The sequence below is a fragment of the Ixodes scapularis genome, unplaced genomic scaffold (genome assembly GCF_016920785.2).
Source record: "Ixodes scapularis isolate PalLabHiFi unplaced genomic scaffold, ASM1692078v2 PGA_scaffold13__105_contigs__length_92229423, whole genome shotgun sequence".
NCBI classification, from domain to species: domain Eukaryota; kingdom Metazoa; phylum Arthropoda; class Arachnida; order Ixodida; family Ixodidae; genus Ixodes; species Ixodes scapularis.
In genome coordinates, this window is record NW_024609839.1 from 58,143,904 (window position 1) to 58,157,022 (window position 13,119).

General features: G+C 47.0%; 1 protein-coding gene across 1 annotated transcript in view; it reads left to right on the top strand.

The window, feature by feature from the left end:
• LOC115326196 (leucine-rich repeats and immunoglobulin-like domains protein 3) overlaps nt 1-13,119 on the top strand; it is a 62,598-nt gene that overhangs the window by 42,936 nt on the left and 6,543 nt on the right. Inside the window, exon 2 of the mRNA XM_040213346.2 lies at nt 10,848-11,010. Within this exon, the coding sequence (XP_040069280.1) occupies nt 10,906-11,010 (105 nt within the window). The 5' untranslated portion in view covers nt 10,848-10,905. The remainder of the gene's footprint in view (nt 1-10,847; nt 11,011-13,119) is intronic.

Consider the following 13,119-nt stretch of genomic DNA (forward strand, 5'->3'; position numbering starts at 1 on the left):
GACCTCTAGCGCTATCTTTGGGCAGAGAATGAGCGTTCGGCGATGCCTAGTTTATTTTTGCGGAAATAAAAACCCTGTAAATTTTCTTTTGTGACACCCTGTATATATAAATACTGTTCAATGGGAAAAAAGTGATCGCCCGGGCCACACGGGTTGACTGGTTCTTCTCCCCAGTTCAGTTTCCGCTTCGAGCAGTCGTGTTTCTTTCCTTCAGGAAAAATATATGCGACGCTATGTTCGCTCTTGCGACGTGCGCTCCGTATATGACCCGGGCGCTTCTGTGTCGAGCGCGCTTACGTGTGCCGGCTCTCAGGCTCGTCTCGTGCGCTGTCGAGTTCTACAGCCGGTCAGGGCAGGTTAGGAAACATGAATCTAAACCGGGAGACACGGGTTTAGATTATGTTTCCCGTATCCCGCGCGCCGCGTGCAGCATGCAGATAACGCTGATACCAGCGCGCGCTGCAGCCTCGAAAGCTGCGCGAAAAGCGTGGACGCTGCGGAACTTTCGAACGTTGCGGACGCTGGTTAAGACGCAGAGCCGACGAGAGTGCGCGGTCGAGAGGAGAAAGAGTAGGTCGGCGACAGGCCCCTCTTTAGAACCCCATCGAGCAACCTTAATGGCCGCTGTTGCCTGTCTTCATAGGTAGGGGAGAAAATTGGTCTTGGGAAGGGCGGGAGGAATCGTATGGTTGTCTTTTCAGAGTTAGGCTAGGTGGCGCTAGCTACCACCCGTTACAAAGGGTATAGTTAGGGTTCCGCGTTTTCGGTTTTTATTTTTTCGAAATTCGGCGTACTTTTTTCGGTGTTTATTTTAAAATTCAATTTTCGGTTTTTTTCGGCGTATATTTATTCCCAAAACAGTTTACCGGTTTCTTTCGGTGAATATAGAAGAAGCACCATCGGCTCTTGTAGCTGCGATATTTGCAATCACTCAAAGAATAACGACACGCACATACGTAGTCCTCGCTACAACTTCCGTCAGGACACACCTCAAAATTCCGGAATTCACGGGCATAATCTTCAGTGCGCTTATTTTTCCTTCCCATTCTGACGACGTGACCGTCTGAGGTGATGACCGTACAAAAACCAGCGAAATGTCAAAAAAAAAAAAAAATCCATCGTGTTTATGTTTTTAACAACAGGGAAGTTTGAGAGAGCGTGTTAAGAAAGGTATTGACGGCTTTCCTCGATGTCCTTTGAAGTGCATGAAGCGGAAAACCTTAAACTAGCCCACATATATACGAACCTTTTTTTTTTCGGGACCGGAAATTTGACACACTAAGCCCGATCACAAAAAAGACACAGATGTCCGACGAAGGCCAATCCAAGACCTCTTTTGTTGCATGTTGAACCTTGGAAGAGGGCAATCACGAAGACGTCACATAATGTCGAACCTCGCAAAGCTCTCTCTCTCTCTCCCTCCCCAACCACCTCAGCGCGGCCCTAAAAAACTGAACTTTTTCGGTTAAAACCGAATTCTAGAAAACGGATTAGACGTACTTTTATCGGTTTAAACCGAAAACGCCGAACCTACAAACTGACCTTTTTCGGTTAAAACCGAATTTCCGAAAAATGATTCGGCGTACTTTTATCGGTGTTTATCGGTTTAAACCGAAAACTCCGAACCCTAGGTATAGTCAATAACATCCATCTATCCATCCATCTTTTCATTGGGCAGTGAGCGTGTGATTGGGCTCCGAGTCCTCTCCGAGCGCTGACGTCACCTTCGTGTCGAACACACGCTCAAAGTGAGGTGGCCAAACAATTCGTGTGCTCTGCTCGCGCACGCGTAGTGTGAACGCAGGCCATGCTCCCGTTCCCGTCTGGAGACTGTTTTGGACGATGACTCGAGTAGGTCATTGCATCCGCATCCCTTCTCTCTAGTGTTTTCAGAGAAAAAAAAAAAGAAGAGAAAGGTCAAAGGTTTCGTTCCAGCAGGAATGCCGTTGAAGTGAAACCGCTGGCTTCCTCCCTCCCCTCCCCTTCCCCCCCCCCCCCCCATTTTTTTCCTCAACAAACAAACGCTAGTGTCCAGAAAAAAGAAGAAAAAAAGAGAGAAGGGGTGCTATATTAGCAACCAAGCTGAAGTGCGAGCGCACAACATATCATTGGAAGTTGCCCGAAAACAGCGTAATAAGGCGCAACTAGATACAGGAACAAAAAGATGATTGAGCAGACGGGCTTTGTGAAGCGTCTTTCTTAATGGCGTCATCAGGACGGCACGCGCTTTGCCGCGGTAAGTAAAAGGGCACCATCTTTCGAGGACATGCTCACGGGGATTATAAATTCGTTTGCTCCGCGATGAGCTCCGGCGGGGCGCCATTGATCAAAGCAGAGGACGGGCCACGGATCATTTCTCATGCAACAAGTAGAAGCTCTGCTTGCTGCAAGTGAAAAGCAGAATTCGTGGGAATCTTGTTTTATGTTTTTCTTCAAGATTTCTTTTTTCATCATAAACTTGGTATTTTATTTTTTTTTCCAACATAAGAACAGCGGGAGAGGCTCTGCCTTCTAAATTTCAGGGGAAAGAAACAAGGAAAAAACAAAACACGGGGCTGTATTTTTTCGCAATTTTCCCCCAAGACTATGTCGAAGGGCTATAGCATTGCTTGTCTTCTAGGCAGATTTTTTTTTAAATTAATTTTTAGTTAGACGTTGTTTTCTCTCTCGTTCTCTCCTCCCGCGTCCCTTCGGCAAAGTCGAGCACGGTCATACTCATCACCTGGCCGCTTCTGTTCAACAATCTCCTCTTCAGTTCGCTTCCTCCTCTGGCGAGACACAGTAGGGTGGTGATTTGAGCCAATGCGGAACGCAAGTTCGTTTGCTTCTTTCGCAGCGGTTGTGGTGACGTCAGAACGCCGAGCTGTGATTGGCTCAGATTGGAAAGGATATTGGGTAGACCTCAAAGCTGAGCTCTGATTGGCTCCGTCAGAGCCAATCAGAGTTTGGCATTCTGACGTCAGGGCAACCGCTGCGCAAGAAGCAGGCGAACTTGCACTCCGCATTGGTTCATTGCTAAGGAATACAGCGCCGAGATTACACAAGGACCAAGGCAAGAGGGACTAGACAAGGCGCACTCCCAGTGGAAGTTAATTTGAAAACGCAAGTATATACGGCCATCAAGAAGCGCTGCGTCTTTGCGTATTGCGGCTCAGTCCGCGTTTTAGAAATTCGCCATTTTTGTAGATAAGGCGAAGCACGAGTCGGCTTATGCGTGATTTTCTTTTAGTCCTATACGCAGCCGATGCTACGAGCTGATATCGATCAATCAGACGGCGTCAAAATCGTATTAAAGTGGTGTTCGTTCTGGTTCTTTACGTGTTCTCTCATAGGTGAATTATAGGGGCCATGAAACGATTTTTCTACTTTCGCTAAGTACTAGTCGAAATCACTTACTAACGTTACTAACCAGAGAAACATGCCTTACTTTTTTTTTAAACAATGGCAGTCGGAGATTAATTCGTGAAAAATGAGATTGTTCATCCCCCCAAGTCGGAGCCAGAACAAGCGTCCACGTGGAAGCTGTGCAAGCTGCACTTGTGGAAGCTGCACTCTCGTGCACACGATCGTTCGCACACCTACCCGTCTCACCTATGAAAGTAGGATCCCGGCTTAACCTCTCTCCGCACGCCGAGGTGAGGCGGACCTACTCTCCTGCCATGGGAAGTTCGCTGCTTGTACAATGTTGCCAAGCGTCTCTTGCTGAAGCGTGCATCACTGAGAACAGAAAAAAAAATATTAAAAAAAAAATAAAGATAAGACATACAGGTGTTGTCTTCGGCCGCCAAAGAACACAAACAATTAAATAAAATACCTAAACCTGTAAAAAGTCGAAAAAGTAGAAAAATATCAAGTCTCCAAGCGCTCATCAGATAGCGCCAGAAGCCGCATGGACATTGCATCAACGATGACTTCGATCGCGGCAACCCTGGCTTCCACGACGCGCTGGAACCGAGTCTTCGATCGTTATAAAGTCAGCTCCAACCCTTCAAGATGCCCCGCTCCGTCCTACAATATTTGATGCTACGATTCTGTGTGGATACCTCTTCCTACGTTCCGAAACAGTAATTGCTTCGCTGACGCTGGCCGTCGTCCATACACCAGACGCCGCCATCTTGTCATCACGTGCTCCTGGTGCACCCCAGCAAGGCGGAAACGTTACGCGGCGCCAGTATCGCTCAAAAATGACCGAGCACAGGACCAATTGTGTGCAAACGCTGATATACGACAGCCCACACGGCATAGGAATTTGGTAAACAGCTCCGGTGGCGCAATCGGTGAACTAGTTTTGGCTGTTTACGGTGAATGAGACACATAGCGACCTGCGTTAGCACGCAATAAAGAAAGGAGAATGACTCTTGCATGCCTCACTCTCCCGCGCATGCGCAAGCGTTTTGGTGTGACGACCGGGAAATTTTTTCAGATTAAATACATTATAAAAAAAGTTTCGCCGTTGCTCAGCTCAATACAAACGCTGCAGTTTTTTTTTTTTATTTACGCTGTGTATTTTTGTTGTGTCGATTTGCGCTTGGAAAAAGAAGGCTTCACCTAATTTCTAACGTGCCTCTTTACCGCAGTTATGCCTGCAACATGCTATATAAACATTTCCAATAATCGTCTTCTGAGGGCTGCCATCTTTGTCTCCCTGAGGGTGTGCGGTAGCTCTATTCTACGAAATATGAGGCGTCGCACACGCGTCCACAGCCCAATGAATCGGCATTTTTAGCCTGTGTGATAAGCGCTGGAAAGGTCTATACTAGTACCTGGTGACCTTCCGTCAGAAAGCATTAAAACTTTGTCTTTTGTTGTGTGTCTATGTATGCGCGTGCTTGCGTGCGTACACCGGCGGCTGCCTTCGGCTGCATAGACGATGCCGAGCACGAAAACTGATGCTTCCTTTCAGTTCGCCCCGAACGTTTCAAGAACTTTCCTGTCTCGTCTCACCATGGAGAGACAAATGAACGACAAACACTGTTCGAGTGTGCACCTTTTTAGCAAGGTTCTCAGTAACTGAGCGACATCGATCGGCCACAACAGAACATACTCGTGGACAGAATAGCAAGGACAATAAAGAAACCAACAAACATAATTATACGAGTTTGTGTGATTAGTTGCATGTAATGCAGCGAAGCGCTTCAAGCATAGCGCTGACCTTCCGCTAAGCGCGTGCTGACGGGCGCTTTCACCAGGTTTGTATCGCACCGTCAAAACTGTTGCTCGTGGCAGACGATAAGTAGCGGACGACACATGATCAGCGCTACATGAGCGCTTCGCTACATTTATGGCTGATTTCTATTTCCTCGTTGCTTTTGTAGCGTGAGCTACACTGGCCGAGGTTGAGCAGTTTCGCGTGGCTCGCATAATGAGCCGTGCTGCGCATGCGCGAGGAGCAGTGACGTCACACGGCGCACAGCTGGCGCGCCGGAGCAGTGACGTCACACAGCGAGGCGGGCGCGGCGGTCTGCGCATTCCAGAGGAGTGACGTCATAGCCGCGGCAGACGCACTGGCGCCACCGCGTGCTTAGTTGTGCGCCTTCGTTGCGCAGTAGCCAAGTCTGACGCTGCACCGGAGCCGCTTGATAGCGCTATTAATTTTGTGCGCATAAGCTCACGCTACGTATATCCTGACATAGCCGAGCTAAGCCACCGCGATTTTATATTCTACATTTATTTTTTATTTTTATTTTGTCGTTTTTTAAGTTTATATTTGTTATTACCCTTTCTGAAGAAAGGGTAACAAAAAGTGTTGAAATCTTACTCTATCTAGCCCGGTCGACTTAGTGCATTTGTCGTTTTTGAGAAACCATTTTTGTTGTTGCGGCGACTGGACTTCAAATACATTAACGTTTTCCTATTCCGAATTTAATGGTTTATTAGCGTGGTTCTATTCGTACGCAACAAATCGATGCTTTGTCCTTTAGTATTAAACATTTTTTTTTAATAATTATTATTTTTTATGGAAATCCAGAAAGGTATTTTAGAAAGAAAAGCCTTTTCGGAAAGCTTGTTTGTTGGAAACACATCACCAATACATAAACATTCCATCCGAAGAAAAACAAAAAATGTTAGCACAAAATCTCTCACAGTAATTCGCAAAGCTATTCGAGTCGTTTTAACTTTTTTTTTCTTTTTAATCTGGTTTGGTAACCAGTTAAAAAAATAGCTGCTTTGAGTTACCCCCTACTTTTCCTGTCGTAAAAAAAAAATGTCAATTTGTGGCGACGAGCTGTATTCCGTCACTGTAGAAAGCGCGAACGCCTTATGATAACGATTGTCCAAAAGCAGTGACTCGTGAAAAAAACGAAAAAAAACAAACAAAAAAAACCACGATTATTTGTATTATTAGAAGAAAAAAAAACAAAAAAAAAACAAACAAACGAGAATTGACGTTTACGGAGCAAAAATTGCGGGGGGCTAAAACTCCCTTTGACGACTGTCGGAATTTTCTTTTTTTTAGACTCTCGAACTCCGGCATAGTTCACGCTTCGATGAACACGGAGTGACTCGCAAAAGAATGGATTAAAAAAAAAAAAAAAAAAAACGAATAGAAAGAAAATTACGGAGTGCCCGCGAATTTCCATGTGTGGGGGAGGGGGGGGGGGGCAGTATATATATAGTAATGGCGGCACGGAAGCCACCGTCTGCTAAGGGAGCACAGCTGGCGCCCCCTTACGTTCTCGACTTTCTACACTCTTTCCCCCCCTTCCTCCCTACATCCATCCATCCACTCATAATATCTAAAGCGCGAACCGCTGCGATGAGACGGCTGGAGGGAGCGCCTTTTCATTTGGCAGGGAGAACGGCGCGGGCGGTCGGGCGCTTTGTACTGGCCGCCGGCTGCCCGCTCTATTCTTTCAGGAAATCGCAGAAAAGGGATGAAAAAAAAAAAATAAACAAGGAAGAAAGGGAGTAGAGAAAAGTGCTGCAACAATGGACTGCGCAACTTTCCACGCAGTTCCAGTTCCTTCGCGCCCGTCGGGTTCTTCTTCTTTGGAGACTAGGAAAGGAATTCATTCTCACCCTAGTTTTGCGGGGAAGCCGACCGTGGCGTCTTCGCTAGCGTTGGGTGTTTGCATGTGCGCTACAGCGCGGTGGACGTATCGCAAAGACGCCAGGTTAGCGGTTGAGTACTCCGCTGTCTAATTGTGTCGTCTGCTACGGGAGGAAGCGGTGTCGTACCTCAGAGCCAGACGGACATCTCGCTCTCGAGATATCTACTTCGAGCTTTACTTCGAGGGAGCTGCCAAAATGGTTCCCTATCCAGGCATGATAATTAAAGGCCAAAAGCGCGGATAGACGTTCGTAGAGATTTCGCAACAGGTACGCCGCGCGAGACTGTTGGCGCGAGCACGACTTCGTCGCATTTTTTCATTTGTTTTACTTCGAAGGGGTACCGGCGGGCACCAAAGTTTACCACTTAGGTTAGTACACCCACTGAGCACTTTCCACCACTATGGTACTTTTTTGATGGCGGTCCTTCAATGCTGAGAGAAGAGCAGGGAAAACCGGGCGTGGTTTGTTCGCCCTAACAATGTCGCGGAGTTTACCTGAGTACATGCTGAGAAACGGGCAAGCTATGTGTTAATGATAGTAATCAAGAATGTTTCGATTATCCGAGCAAGCAGGATTCAAGCGTGGTGGATCTCCATTGATGTATTCCCCAAGGCTGTAGAGATGACCTAGCTAAGAATGTATCCAGGTAGCGGATTCTTTGTGAGAAAAGTACACATATTAGCCCCAATATTTTTTCCCTTTTAATTGAATTCATACGTGTCCATGGCGACGTAATCAGCTACAAATACAGAATGGTATTTTTGTCTAAATAAATAAATAAATAAATAAATAAATATATATATATATATATATATATATATATATATATATATATATATATATATATATATATATATATATATATACAAAAAAAAAAAAAAAGGAGTTGGCACCGCTGAAAGGTTTCCAGTTTCAGAACTTCGCGCACGAAATAAAGCCCCGTTTGCTCCTAAACGGTGGTCTTTCCCACACTAGGACTATCTGTGCGGGAGAGCCATCTTCAATTTGCGAAGGGGCTTGGAAGGATTTGTTGCCGGGGTGCGAGAAATGCCTTTTACTTGGGAAAGCTCCCGTCCAATCCGTGGCTCGCTGGCTCTCTTTCAGTTCACATTACTTTTTCGTTTGTTTTTATTTGCAGTAGAGAGTTGAAACGAAATGCTGAAACGAGGACGTCCGCACCGCGTTCCCGGAGTTGTTGGGGACCGTTCCCGTTTCCTTATTTTAAGTTCTAACACGTTTGCGTTTTCTATTGCTTTCACTCATTTGTATAGGTGGCGATTGTGTATGCTCCTGTGTGGTTCCTTACATTTCCGAGTGTGTGCAAGCGTCCGTATATTCGATATCCGTCCAACGCCCGTAGTGCGTTAGCAGCACTGGTGTCTGTGATGCCTGTTTCCAGCTGCGTAGCGCTCGACCCTTCCACTTAGCGCGCCTCACTAAAGTTCCCATTACTTGTTTTAACGTGCGTCCGCTTGCCGAAACAACGAGCTTCGATTTGGCAGAAAACGCTTCCAGTTGGCACGGCATTATTGCTCTCGGAAACGTTCGCTTGCCGACCCCGCATTTTTCGCGCGTTGGCGCAACCCATTCACACGCGCCTGCTTTGTTTCCACGTGTTCGTATTCTTTTCGTTTTTCGTCTCTACGTCCACTCTCGTGTCCCGGAAGCTTGGCTCTTAACGCAGTTTCTGGCTTATTTCCTTTTTTTTTTTTTTTTTTTTGTAAAGATATTTTTTATCTGCAAGTTTTAGATTGTTTTTTTTTTTCCTTTTCGATGTGAGTATTTAGATGTCGTTTTCTTTAGTGCTCCTTGGCGTTTTTTGTTTGTTTGTTTGTTTGTTGCAGCTTGGAGTGGGGTTGACGTATGTCTGGATGCTTCTTTGCCGTTTTTCCGGTCCTTTCTGGAGAGAAAAAGGGATTGTGCCCGCGCTGTTCCTGAGCTCGGTCGAGACGTGCCGTTAAGGATTCTGGTCGCGTTCGAGGTATCGCCGCGTCCCTTTGTCCTCCGTTCGTGGATGGAGGTGCTTGCGTAGGCGATGCCCGTCGCTCCGTCTCCCGGACGTGGGATTGCGTTTTCTTTGGTCGATCGATTGTCCTCAAACCCGTGCATGAGATATTTCCTTTAAAGAACCGACCAAGTCCTGTTTATTTCGTTTGATATTCGCATATTCCGTCCGATCGTATGGCGCCAGGGGGCAATGACCAGGGGGCGCCACTGTTGGTTGCTTGTCAGCGCGGCCTGGTGGCTAAAAAAGGTAACTTTGAGCAGTGCCTGCCACCGAACCACTTGTGAACACAAATGATGCGTCGTGATCTGGTAGGACGGTCGGACGCTCCAACTTGATATCGGGTTCAATATGCAAAATAATAACGAGAGAAAACAGCGAAAAAAAGACGCAGGACGAGAGCACAGAAGACAAGCCCAGCGCTGTCTTTCGTGTTCTCGTCCTGTGTCTTTTTTTCTTCTTTTTTTTTGCTTTTTTTTTTTTAATAATATGCACCGGACTAGAACAACTTCAAGATCTATTTTAATATGCAACCGTGGCACGCCTCATAGTTGCGAAAACTCGGCGCTAGATTACGTTGTGCGTCCCATCAAAGTTCGCCGGACGGTTTTAAAGGGGTACTGAACCGAAATTTGTATTTCGCAAAGTAAGGCTGCAGAAGTGTTGAACCGGACGCTACGATCTCGAAAACATCACTCGTACATCGATATCTCAAACGGAAGGCCGTACTTTTGGAAAAGAAGGGCGCGATCAAGCGAGGTCTATGACGTCATTGTCCTCCGGGAGAATTTGAGAATGGGGAGAAGCGGCCTCGCTTCTCTCCTCCTCTCTTCGGTTCACCAGCTTGACGGGACGTAGCAAGGAGAGAGAAGGGGAATCCTGACGTGCCTTGTCTCGTCGGCCTCGTCGACCGGGTTCAATCGCGCACTTCTTTTCCAAAAAATACGGCGATCCGTTAAATATATCGCCGTATGAGTGATATTTTTTGGTTTTGCACCTTCCCGCCTATCCGCCCGGCCTTGTTTAGTGAGCTCGAAATTTCGGTTCAGTATCCCTTTAAGTCGTGGCCACGGTGGAAGAAGAGACAGGTGTCGGTTCAAGGCCAGAAAGGGGGTCGAAATCCCTCTCTGGCTTGGCGCATCTCCCGGCGGGGAACAATCGGGTTGGGACTTGGCGTGGTCGAGCACATCGCGACCTTGAAAACATGTGCGCGAGTGAGATCGGCTCCTCGAGCCCCTGTCGTGATGCGCCATCTCGCGGCGTTTGACGGAAATGCGAGCGAACCTTCGTCAGACTTGCTCTTTGGCAAGGCGGCGCCGTTTAGGCGCTTCTCCCTGCTTCCGCCGTGGTCGTGGCTGTGGTCGCCGACAACGTAAAGACTGGGAGCAAAGGTGCCGGGGGCCGCGAACAACCATTGCCGGGTCCGTTGCTGGTGAGCTTGTTTCAGACGGTGACTGGCTTTTAGGATTGTTATGGAAGGCAAAATTCGACTTCTATGTTGGCCCCAGCATTTTACTGTCTCTAAGTTAGAATAAAATGGCATTCAATAATGAACTCTGTATAATGTATCACTATAGTTTGCTCAGAGTGTTATTTTTTTTTTCCTATTTTCCCGCCAGAATTTAAACACAGAAACGTGATCGAGTGAATCTCTATTGTCGATATGTTTCGCACTTTCTTTGCGGAGATAACATATTTTATCGCAGGTTTTAATGCACATTTTTGCTTGCTCCTGACTCTTCTACGTTATCGCGTGACCTCGATTTTTTTTCTTGCTTATTTTCAACAGTTGCCCGGCGCGAAAAGCCTTCCGCGTCGTGCGGTCGGGGTGAGCACGACTGGGCGGCATGCGACCCCCGGAACCGCCGCACCTTCGAGTGGTTGCCCTGGTTCTGCTCTGGGTGCTCCCCCTCGAGGCGTGTCCTCAACTCTGCCAGTGCCTCAACCTACAGGTGATAACCGCTCCGTTTTATTTTTCTTTTTTCATACTATATATATATATTTTTTTAACGCTTATCACCCTGGCAAATTATGCCGAGTTACTGGATTGTAGTGCGCATGCGCGGCGACTGATATTTCGTAGCCGAGAGCTACGGCGCATGCTCAGAACACGTCCCGCAGCCCAATAAATAAAAACAAAGCGCCGGTCTTTTTTTTTTTTTTTCCAATGCGATGTTTAGTTTTTTTTTTTTTTAAGTTGTGATTTTAGTTTTTAAGGAAACTTCATGTGGGCGGGAAGCAACATGGAGGTAGTACTCTATTGTTAGGAAGACCCCACTGTTAAACGTTCAAACGATATCACATCATAAAACTGGTTCGAACCATTGTATTGTGACCCTTCTTTGCGCTCGAGTTGTTGGTGAACGCCATCATTTTACTCTTTGGAGCTTCGCTTTGCCTCCCTTGGCAGCAAGAATGATTCCGGGGCGCAACGCTTTTAGAATTTTACACCCAGCGTTAAGTCGCCACTGCAATTCCGTTGTAGTCAGTCGCTGAAGGGCAGATAGCCTTTCCTACGGTTTTCGTTAAACGCGTCGGCGAAAGGAGATGACACCTGGCAACACTGATTTTACGCAACAAAATGGCGTCCGGGACACTACTCTCCACCGTAGCATATTCAGTATTCTCGATTGAAGCGATTAGAAGCACACGGGATTGCGGATAGGGTGGGCTAGAAGAGGTGTGACGACCGCGCGGGCGAGAACGGTCCCAGGATTTATGCACCTAGGGCGCAGCATTATCAGTACACTGTAAGCGGCACCGCCTTGCGCTCCGGGACTAATAAATAACAAAATGGTAAAAAAAAAAAATTGGCTGATGCAGCTTTTCTTTAACTCTGTAGAGGTACTGTTGAGCCGTAAATAGGAACACAAGCCCTTATTCATTTCTTTTTCTCTTTTTGTTTTTGCCGGCTTCGTTTTATCCACAGCGTTTTCTTATTAAAAATTTGTATAGTTTGCTGAAATTTTCAATGGGAAAATGCCCCCCCCCCCTTCCCGACAGTTTGCTCTATTCAGTCCCGTGCATTCTCTCTCTCCCCCCCCCCCCCCCCCCCCCCCGGCCCATTATTATTATTATTATTTTTTCCCGCCAACAACCTTAGCGGCGCCATCTATTGGGTAGCCCTGGCACACTTCGGGTCCGGGTATACTTGCTAATGTTTTTTTCACTCATCTTTTTTTATTATTATTTTTTATTATTATTATAAGGGTGAATTATATGGTGAGAGTGGCGGAAGCGACATTTTCTGAAAATGGCGCGTAAATTCGATCTCGAAAATACCGCGAAACCCGCCGTCTAGTTCAGAAACGGAAGTGTATGGGGGCTATTGGCGCAAACTGGCGCCACCTAGTTTCAACTCGTGCGAGAACGAGCGACAATAGGGGACTTGTTTGGCCCTTATTCGAAAATTTCCGAAATTCGCTTATAACTTTTGAATAAGATGACGGTTTGTTTTTTAACTTGGGAATCTGGTCCGTACCGCTAGCACTACATTCGGGCAAAGGCTGAGCGTTCGGCAATGCGTATCTCATTTATGCTACTAAAAAAAGACTTTTTTTTTTTAGGGGAAGGGGGGGGGGGGGGGGACATAATGTGGTCCTGAAATTCTAAAATCATTGATTAGTCCGCCATTATGTCGCTGCTGCCAGCTTACGGGTGGTAGAGTGTTGATAACGACAGACGAGGCACGATTCGTAAAACTGCCCTCGACCGTTGTGAAAAAAAAAAAAAAGCGATCGTCGGACGTTACCTTCTAGCCCACCGTGTCTATATTCTCCATTGTAGCTTACCCAGGGGCTCTAGGTCGTGCCATCTTCTCCGTTTCACCGACTATAGTCACCGATTGGGTGGGAACGCCAGGGCGTCTCTTTCCGATGCCCGGCCTTCATAAGGCGGTCCTTGCCGTCCGTCGTGCTTTGGCTCATGCTCGAGACTGGCGAGATGTCGAAGCATAATGGAAGGTATGAAGCTAGCGCGGAAGGCCGGACACCCGGAGGACCTCTCTGTCGTTCTAACCCCGCTGGTGACCATAATCTGTGTGCGGATTCGTGTTGGACAAC